The sequence below is a fragment of the Oncorhynchus gorbuscha genome, linkage group LG10, assembly GCF_021184085.1.
Source record: "Oncorhynchus gorbuscha isolate QuinsamMale2020 ecotype Even-year linkage group LG10, OgorEven_v1.0, whole genome shotgun sequence".
NCBI lineage: Eukaryota > Metazoa > Chordata > Actinopteri > Salmoniformes > Salmonidae > Oncorhynchus > Oncorhynchus gorbuscha.
This window is the reverse complement of record NC_060182.1, coordinates 73,106,099-73,116,977: the sequence shown is the minus strand read 5'-3', so window position 1 is coordinate 73,116,977 and position 10,879 is coordinate 73,106,099. Positions and strand designations below refer to the sequence as shown.

Genomic DNA, 10,879 nt, shown 5'->3' with positions numbered 1-10,879 from the left:
CCTGCAGCGCACGCAAGGTCCCCCTGCTCAATTTGCCAATGACCATCTGGATGATCCAGATGAGGAATGGGAGAAGGTCATGTGGTCTGATGAGACAAAAATAGAGCTTTTTGGTCTAAACTCCACTCGCCGTGTTTGGAGGAAGAAGGATGAGTCCAACCCCAAGAACACCATCCCAACCGTGAAGCATGGAGGTGGAAACAGCATTCTTTGGGGATGCTTTTCTGCAAAGGGGACAGGACGACTGCACCATATTGAGGGGAGGATGGGATGGATGGGGCCATGTATCGCGAGATCTTGGCCAACAACCTCCTTCCCTCAGTAAGAGCATTGAAGATGGGTCGTGGCTGGGTCTTCCAGCATGACAACAACCCGAAACACACAGCCAGGGCAACTAAGGAGTGGCTCCGTAAGAAGCATCTCAAGGCCCTGGAGTGGCCTAGCCAGTCTCCAGACCTGTACCCAATAGAACATCTTTGGTAGGAAGCAGAAAGTCCGTATTGCCCAGCAACAGCCCCGAAACCTGAAGGATCTGGAGAAGGTCTGTATGGAGGAGAGGGACAAAATCCCTGCTACAGTGTGTGAAAAGCTGGTCAAGAACTTCAGGAAACATATGATCTCTGTAATTGCAAACAAAGTTTTCTGTACCAAATATTTGGTTCTGCTTTTCTGATGTATCAAATACTTATGTCATGCAATAAAATGCTAATTAATTACTTAAAAATCATACAATGTGATTTTCTGGATTTTTGTTTTGTTCTGGATTTCTGTCTCTCACAGTTGAAGTGTACCTATGATAAAAATTACAGACCTCTACATGCTTTGTAAGTAGAAAAACCTGCAAAATCAGCAATTGTATCAAATACTTGTTCTGCCCACTGTAAATGTTGATGAAAATTCAAGTGTTATGCATGGAACTTTAGATACACTTCACCTTAATGCAACCGCGGTGTCAAATTTCAAAAAATCTTTATGGAAAAAGCATAACCTGAGAACGGCGCTCAGAGCCCAAACCAGCCAGAGAAATATCCACCATGTTGGGTAGTCAACATTAGTCATAAATAGGATTATAAATATTCACTTACCTTTGATGATCTTCATCAGAATGCACTCCCAGGAATCACAGTTCCACAATAAATTATTGTTTTGTTCGATAATGTCCATCATTTATGTCCATTTATGTACAAATAGCTTCTTTTGTTAGGGCTTTTGGTAAACTAATCCAAAAGCGCGATCTGGTCCAGTCGGACGAAATGTTCAATAAGTTCTATTACAGGTCAAAGAAACTTGTCAAACTAAGTATACAATCAATCTTTAGGATGTTTTTATCATAAATGTTCAATAATGTTCCAACCGGAGAATTCCATTGCCTGTAGAAAAGCAATGGAACGAGAGATACCTCTCGTGTGAAATGCGCGTGACTGAGAACGAGGCTGCTGGCAGACCCCTGAGTCAAACAGCTGTCATCTGGCCCCCCTTCACAGGAGCAGCCTGAAACAATGTTCCAGAGAAGGTTGACATCTAGTGGAAGCCTTAGGAAGTGCAAAATAACCCATATCCCATTGTGAATTCGATAGGGGCTGAGTTCAAAAACTACAAACCTCAGATTTCCCACTTCCTGTTTGGATGTTTTTGCCTGCTATATGAGTTCTGTTATACTCACAGACATCAGTTTTAGAAACAGTTTTAGAAACTTCAGAGTGTTTTCTATCCAATACTACTAATAATATGCATATATTAGCATCTGGGACTGAGTAGGAGGCAGTTCAGTCTGGGCACGCTATTCATCCAAAAGTGAAAATGCTGCCCCCTATCCCAAAGAATTTAAGCATCTCCAATCCAAATTTAAATCTAGAAGAATCGGCTTCCTATTTCACAACAAAGCATCCTTCACTTATGCTGCCAAACATACCCTCGTAATACTGACTATCCTACCGATCCTCGACTTTGGCGATGTCATTTACAAAATAGCCTCCAACACACTACTCAGCTAATTGGATGCAGTCTATCACGGTGCCATCCATTTTGTCACCAACACCCCATATACACTACCCACCACTGCGACCTGTATGCTCTCGTTGGCTGGCCCTCGCTTCATATTTGGCGCCAAACCCACTGGCTCCAGGTCATCTATAAGTCTTTGCTAGGTAAAGCCCCACCTTATCTCAGCTCACTGGTAACCATAGCAGCACATGCTCCAGCAGGTATATTTCACTGGTCACCCCCAAAACCAATTACACATTTGGCCACCTTTCCTTCCATTTCTCTGCTTTCAATGACTGGAACAAACTGCAAAAATCACTGAAGCTGGAGACTCATATCTCCCTCACTAACTTTAAGCACCAGCTGTCAGAGAAGCTCACAGATCACTGTACTTATAAATAGCCCATCCAACTACCTCATCCCCATACTGTTATTTATTTTGCTCCTTTGCACCCCAGTATCTCTACTTGCACATTCATCTTCTGCACATCTATCACTCCAGTGTTCAATTGCTAGATGGTAATTATTTCACCACTATGGCCTATTTATTGCCTACCTCCCTTATCCTACCTCATTTGCACACACTGCATATAGCCTTTTTCTATTGTATTATTGACTGTATGTTTATTTATTCCATGTGTAAATCTGTGTTGTTTGTGTTACCCTGCTTTGCTTTATCTTGGCCAGGTTGCAGTTGTAAATGAGAACTTGTTCTCAATTAGCCTACCTGGTTAAATAAAGGTGAAATAAAAAAATGGCATTGTTAGTTATAGCTAGCTAACATTGAACCTGGCTGGTTAGCTACCTGCAGATTCATGCAGGGTCGTAACGTCATGAGTTGGGGTTAAATCAAATCAAATTGATTTTTTTAGCCCTTCTTACATCAGCTGATATCTCAAAGTGCTGTACAGAAACCCAGCCTAAAATCCCAAACAGCAAGCAATGCAGGTGTAGAAGCACGGTGGCTAGGAAAAACTCCCTAGAAAGGACAAAACCTAGGACAAAGCCTAGAGAGGAACCAGGCTATGAGGGATGGCCAGTCCTCTTCTGGCTGTGCCGGGTGGAGAATATAACAAAACATGGCCAAAATAAATGACCAGCATGGTCAAATAATAATAATCACAGTAGTTGTCGAGGGTGCACCAAGTCAGCACCTCAGTAGTAAATGTCAGTTGGCTTTTCATAGCCGACCATGAAGAGTATCTCTACCGCTCCTGCTGTCTCTAGAAAGTTGAAAACAGCAGGTCTGAGACAGGTAGCACAGGTGTTCGGGAACATGCTATATAGCTAATTATCACAAGTAGTCTCTCTGTCTTCCATAAACGCGTGCAGTAACATGGAGATATGGCCGTTTGGGAACACTAACCCTATACAGTATATAATATATACACTACCGTTCAAAAGTTTGGGGTCACATAGAAATTATTTTTCCCCCATTAAAATAACATCACATTTATCAGAAATACAGTGAACACATTGTTAATGTTGTAAATGACTATTGTAGCTGGAAACAGACAAAGTTTTATGTAATATCTACATAGGCGTACAGAGACCGATTATCAGCAATCATAACTCCTGTGTTCCAATGGCACACTATGTTCGCTAATCCAAGTTTATAATTTAAAAAAGGCTAATTGATCATTAGAAAAACCTTTTGCAATTATGTTAGAACAGCTGAAAACTGATGTGCTGATTAAAGCAGCAATAAACTGACCTTCTTCAGACTAGTTGAGTATCTGGAACATCAGCATTTGTGGGTTTGATTACAGGCTCAAAATGGCCAGAAACAAAGACCTTACTTCTGAAACTCGTCAGTCTATTCTTGTCCTGAGAAACGAAGTCTCTTCCATGCGAGAAATTGACAAAACACTGAAGATCTCGTACAATACTGTGTACTACTCCCTTCACAGAACAGCGCAAACTGGCTCTAACCGGAATAGAAAGAGGAATGGGAGGCCCGGGTGCACAACTGAGTAAGAGGACAAGTACATCAGAGTGTCTAATTTGAGAAACAGACGCCTCACAAGTCCTAAACCAAAAGACCACATGTCTAAACTAGAGGTCGACCGATTAAAATCGGCATGGCCGATTAATTAGGGCCAATTTCAAGTTTTCATAACAATCGGTAATCGGCCTTTTTGGACGCCGATTACACTGCAATCCACGAGGAGATTGTGTGGCAGGCTGACCACCTGTTATGCAAGTGTAGCATCAAAAGGTAAGTTGCTAGCTAGCATTAAAATTATCTTGTAAAAAACAATCTTCACATAATCACTAGTTAACTACACATGGTTGATGATATTACTAGGGTAACTAGCTTGTCCTGCATTGCATATAATCAATGTGGTGCCTGTTGATTTATCATCGAATCACAGCCTACTTCAACTTCGCCAAACAGGTGATGATTTAACAAAAGCACATTCGCGAAAAAAGCACAATCGTTGCACAAATGTACCTAACCATAAACATCAATGCCTATCTTAAAATCAATACACAAGTATATATTTTTAAACCTGCATTTGAAGTTAAAAGAAAGTTAATATTGCCTGCTAACATTAATATGGAAATTGTGTTCCTTCTCTTCCGTTCAGTGCAAGCAGAGTCAGGGTATATGCAGCAGTTTGGGCCGCCTGGCTCGTTGTGAAATGTGTTTAGACCATTTCTTCCTAACAAACCGTAATTAATTTGCCAGAATTTTACATAATTATGACATAACATTTAAAGTTGTGCAATGTAATAGCAATATTTAGACTTAGGGTTGCCACCCTTTCGATAAAATACGGAACGGTTCCGTTTTTTCACTGAAAGAATAAACGTTTTGTTTTCGAAATGATAAGTTTCTGGATTTGACCATATTTCTGTAAAGTTTCTGGATATGACCAAAGGCTCGTATTTCTGTGTGATTATTATATTATAATTAAGTCTATGATTTGATAGAGCAGTCTGACTGAGTGCTGGAAGGCAGCAGCAGACTTGTAAGAATTCCGTTCAAACAGCACTTTACTGCGTTTGCCAGCAACTCTTAGCAATGCTTGAAGCACAGCGCCGTTTATGACTTCAAGCCAATCAACTCCCGAGATTAGGCTGGCAATACTAAAATGCCTATAAGAACATCCAATAGTCAAAGCTATATGAAATACAAATGGTATAGAGAGGAATAGTCCTATAATAACTACAACCTAAAACTTATTAACTGGGAATATTGAAGACTCATGTTAAAAGGAACCACCAGCTTTCATATGTTCTCATGTTCTGAGCAAGGAACTTAAATGTTAGCTATTTACATGGCACATATTGCACTTTTACTTTGTTCTCCAACACTGTGTTTTTGCATTATTTAAACCAAATTGAACATTTCATTATTTATTTGAGACTAAATTGATATATTATATTAAGTTAAAATAGAAGTGTTCAGTGTTCATTCAGTATTGTTGTAATTGTCATTATTACAAATATATATATATATATATATATATATATAAATAAATGGCCCGATTAAATTGGTATCGGCTATTTTGGTCCTCCAATAAATCAGTATCAGCGTTGAAAAATCATAATCGGTCGACCTCTAGTCTAAACCAAAGACTCCACTATGAAAGTAACCATTTAAATGTTCATCATGTCACTGTGATAACTGTTGATAGACGTAGCTGGTAAATTCGCTCTGGCTATCTACTCTGATTTCAGAGCACTCGTCTGACTGTGCCAGAGCGCAGAATAAATGACGAATTTATGAACGCTAAACACCCGTTGAATATGGCCAGTGTCATTAAACGTTGAGGAATAAAAGCGTAAGAAAAAAGCGTAATTAAATTGTTGCCAGCAGCAGTCAGCAACGCTCTGGATAACATAAAGACAGCCTAACCAGCTCTGCTAGAGCAAGTAAAATGGTCAGAGAAAGCAGTTCCCTCATTTGTGTATGGCAGTAGCTAGCAAGCTAGCCAACATTAGCTTGGGTGCTTGACTGCGGTTGGGTCGGAATGCTCGGATTTGCTCCGAGAGCAAAACGCTCTGAATTTACATAACTGACAATGCTCTGAGTTTCAGTTTACGAACACCCAGAGCACACACTGAGCACACTTTGGCACTTCAGATTGAATTTACAAACACACCCATTCTATAAACCAGGCATTTGTCTTGACATTTTTGGTTGTTTAGTACATGGCCTCACATGTGAATCCTTAAAAGAGCTGGGTGGGGCTAAAGCTTAAGAGGGTGTGAACGATGCTGAATGGGTGTAGACAAAGCAGAGCTCTCCAGTAGGTGTACCAAAACATTCAAAGGCCATTTTCTCAAAAGTAAGGTTACAAGTTATTCAACTTTCAAAGCAGATTTACTTTCCCATTGTTCCTCAACTGTAGTGAATGATATACCACTTTGTAGCTCTGAGTCTATACTTTTATACAATGTGTAAAGAACACAACTTCACATTTTGCTACAGAAGACAGAATCGAGCTGGTCAGTCACAAATACAGGTAAATTCCAAAATAAAGGAAATACCAACTTAAAGTGTCTTAAAGGGATAATCCAGCCCCAAATCACTAATTCAAATGATTAACAGTGTTAAATGACACTAATATGTGAAAACAAGTTTTGGGAACAAATGTTTAATTTCGTAGTTATAACAAGGTTGGTAGAAACATGTGAAAATCTATTTTGGAAATCTGTTGCATCTCAAATCTTCTACAAAGCACACAATGCAATGCTCTCTCTCTCCATTTCCCACAGACACAGGGCACATTGCGACATGGTACTTGAAGGAGAAACGGAGTTGAACAATTTGGTACACCATTTAGAGTGAGCACACCTCACAAAATATATATACTTTGTCATGACAATATAAATGGATGGATGTATTCAAGACGGTATTCTCATACCATCTATTGGCTGATTTGGCGATCTGGAGTGCAGGTAATTGTTTAAAATATTGTGGGTTATCCCCATCTAGTGATGAGAATGATGTAGCTATGACTCAATACTACACAATATCCAGATTTTCACAAGATGGACCACTTAGAAGTTAAATCATGGGTATTTTTATTTATTTTACCCACTGACAGAACATAGGCTTTCACCAAATTGACAGGAATATCATAATTGTATTTCTGGCGGCCCCTTTAATAGGGTGCTGGGCCATCACGAGCCAGAAGAGCTTCAATGCACCTTGGCATAGATTCTACAAGTGTCTAGAACTTTATTGGAGAGATGAACACAATTTTTCCACAAGAAATGACATCACTATGTTTTGTTGATGGTGGTAGAAAACGCTATCTCAGGCACCACTCCAGAATATCCCATAAGTGTTCAATTGGGTTGAGATCTGGTTATGGAGATGGCCATGGCATATGGTGTACATTGTTTTCATGCTCATCAAACCATTCCATGACCACTTGTGTCCTGTGGAAGGGGGCATTGTCATCCTATGGGGACATAGCCATGGTAGCCAAAATAATAGCCTGCCCAGCATTTCTATACATAACCCTAAGCATGATGGGATGTTAACTGCTTAATTAACTCACAAACCATCCCTGTGTGGAAACACCTGCTTTCAATATACTTCGTATCCCTCTTTTACTCAAGTCTTTCAATTTTTGGGGCATTCTTTATCGATCTATCCTAGTCAGTTCTGTCTCTAACGGGACACCAGACCTACCTGTGCCAGACCCAAGCACTTGTTGACATTTTCAGAGAGATAGATCATGTCCCCGTCTTTAGACAGCACCATGAGGAAGCCCTCCAGAGCCTTCAGATAGGAGCCATTCAGCTGGGAGTCCATCTCACTCTCCTCCTGCTCCTTCTCTACTGCCTTATCTTCTGGAAAAAGAGAGCGAGAGAGAGGGGTGAGGGGATGAGAAAGAGAATAAGAGAGAGGGAGGTAGCAGAAGGGACCGTGTGGCAGACATGGGGACATAAATAAAGCAGGATATATGATTACTAGCCAACACACATGCTTGTGTGGCAGGGTACTGCAACATACACAGAAACACTAAAAGGTTCCGTTCACATAGGCAAGCCCAATTCTGATATTTGTTCCACTAATTGGTCTTTTGACCAATCACATCAGATATTTTTCAGAGCTGATCTGATTGGTCAAAAGACAAATTAGTGAATAATAAAAAGAAGAATTGGGCTGCCTGTCTAAACGCAGTCAAAAAGTGCCCAATTATTGATACCCCTGATAGAGATGAGCAAAAATTACTGTATAAAATAAATCATTTTAACCATTATTTTACCAGGTAAGTTGACTGAGAACACATTCTCATTTACAGCAATGACCTGGGGAATAGTTACAAGGGAGAGGAGGTCGATGAATGAGCCAATTGTAAGCTGGGGATGATTAGCTGGCCATAATGGGTTAAGGGCCAGATTGGGAATTTAGCCAGGACACCGGGGTTAACACCCCTACTCTTACGATAAGTGCCATGGGATCTTTAATGACCTCAGAGAGTCAGGACACACGTTTAACGTCCCATCCGAAAGATGACACCCTACACAGGGCAATGTCCCCAATCACGTCCCTGGGGAATTGGAATATTTTTAGACCAGAGGAAAGAGTGCCTCCTACTGGCCCTCCAACACCACTTCCAGCAGCATCTGGTCTCCCATCCAGGTACCAACTAGGACCAGCCCTGCTTTGCTTCAGAAGCAAGCCAGCAGTGGGATGCAGAGTGGTATGCTGCTGGCAATTAATTGGCCCAGTGTCATCTGAGTTTGGCCAGGGTACGCAGTCATTGTAAATAAGAATTTGTTCTTAACTGACTTGCCAAGTTAAATAAAATAAATAAAATATTGCATGCTCAAAAAATGTGGAAATCATATTATTTTACAGTTGCTTAGAGAAAGAGATTGTTTAACAAGTAGTAAAACATTTTCTCAAGAAAAGTTGGGAGTCAAAATTGACATCTGTTTTTAATACAGCACCTCACCTTAAGATAATTCATCCATACAGAATCCTTCCAGATCCATGATATCCTACGTCTGCGCTTATGGACTGCTCACTTCAAATCAAACCACGGGTATTCAATTGGTTTCAAGCCCTGAGACGGCAATTGCAAAATGCTGATTTTGTGGCCAATTAACCATGTCTTTGTGGATTGTGATATGTGCTTGGTGTTACCGTCTGATAGATCTATAAGTGGCTAAGTTTCAGCCTCCAGGCAACCAGGTTTTTGGCTAAAATGTCCTGGTACTGGGTAAAAATCATGATGCCTTTGACCTCAACAAGGCAACAGGACCAGTGGAAGCAAAATAGCCCCATAATATCAAAGATCCACCACCATATTTGACTGTAGGTATGAGGTTCTTTTCTGCATGTTTCAATGCCAAACCCACCACTGGTGTGCGTGGCCAATGTGCTCTATTTTCATGTCATTTGTCTAAAGCACCACCTGGACTTTGCTAAACGGCATTGGCACTTGGATTAGAAAAGGTGCCCTCGTCAGATGACATGCAAATAGAACTCTTTGGCCACACATACCAGCAGTGGGTTTGGCATTGAAATGAGAATACATAAGCAGAAAATAACCCCATACCTACCGTAAAATATGGTGGTGGATCTTTGATGTTATGGGACTATTTTGCTTCCACTGGTCCTGGGCCCGTGTTAACCCTTTAGACTTGTGGGAATTGGCCTATATGGATAGTATGGATGGGCGATATGGCCAAAATATCACATCACTGTATTTTTCCAAATTTTCACAGTATGTCGGTAATTGATGCTTTTGAATAATACAAATTGTAAATTTGCTTTATGAGTAGTGCGTGACCCTAGGTTGGCAACACATACATTTCGAAATGATTAAATGGGTATTCCTCTATTTAATTTATTTATTTATTATTATTTTAAAAATTACATTTGTTTTAAAATAATGTCATCAATTGCTGCAATTCCACATTGTCACATAGTTCTGCAGGATATTGTAAAAAAAAAATTGAAGCCTTATTTTTAACCAAATCTTGCAATTGCAATTTGACTTGCGATTTAGATCAAAACACTAATTATTATTATAATTCTATAGTTAGAATATAATAGTAGGCACTTTGAATACATTGTTATTTGACATGAAACCCCTATGGGGAAAAAGGAAGGAAAGGCTGCTGCAACATATACAGAAACACTAAAGGCTCTGTTCACGTAGGGGCGACAGGGTAGCCTAGTGGTTAGAGCGTTGGACTAGTAACCGAAAGGTTGCAAGTTCATATCCCCGACCTGACAAGGTACAAATCTGTCGTTCTGCCCCTGAACAGGCAGTTAACCCACTGTTCCTAGGCAGTCATTGAAAGAATTTGTTCTTAACTGACTTGCCTAGATTTAAAACACAGGCAGCACAATTTTGATATTTGTTCCCCTAATTGGGCTTTTGACCATTCACATCAGATCTTTTCAGAGCTGATTAGACGAATTCGCAAAAACAGAGAGATTTAAAGAACCTTTATTGTGTCTGGGAACCCACAACACAATAAACACTCAAACAACAAAGCAGATCTCACAGGCATCTGAATCAGCCCAGATTACCTACTGTAGTCTTCCCAGGGGTGTCCAGGCTAACTAAGATAGTAAGGATTTCATGGTTTCCCTTTGTCATCAAGGCTTCAAGATCTGCCAACTGCTCATGTGGACAGGAGAATGCTATCCGCCTGAAGGCTGTCCCATAATCTACTGTCCCAACAATGTTGTGAAGCTCTAGTTTAGTGAGTGTCTGTGAATCCCATCAGAATCCCATCAGCGGTCTTCTCATTTCCCCTGTTCACCTTCGTCCCCAGAAGGTAGGAGCAGCAGTGTAGTGTGTTGATTTCTGCTGGTCAGACCCTGCCAGACACACACCTTCTGTACAGGATCATTGGGAGGCTGTTTCTTTGTCCACCAGGTAGAAGCAATAACCTCCTGAGGCCTCAG

General features: G+C 40.5%; 1 protein-coding gene and 1 pseudogene across 4 annotated transcripts in view; both read right to left on the bottom strand.

Annotated features, from left to right (window-relative positions):
• LOC124046524 (hypoxia-inducible factor 1-alpha-like) overlaps window positions 1–10,879 on the bottom strand; it is a 39,069-nt gene that overhangs the window by 8,881 nt on the left and 19,309 nt on the right. For 2 of the 4 annotated variants that reach the window (XM_046366976.1, XM_046366975.1), the window contains exon 3: window positions 7,637–7,794. In XM_046366976.1, the coding sequence (XP_046222932.1) occupies window positions 7,637–7,794 (158 nt within the window). Of the gene's footprint in view, window positions 1–7,636; window positions 7,798–10,879 lie in introns of all 4 variants that reach the window. The other 2 variants (XM_046366974.1, XM_046366973.1) reach the window with 1 other exon arrangement.
• LOC124046525 overlaps window positions 10,422–10,879 on the bottom strand; it is a 996-nt pseudogene continuing 538 nt past the window's right edge.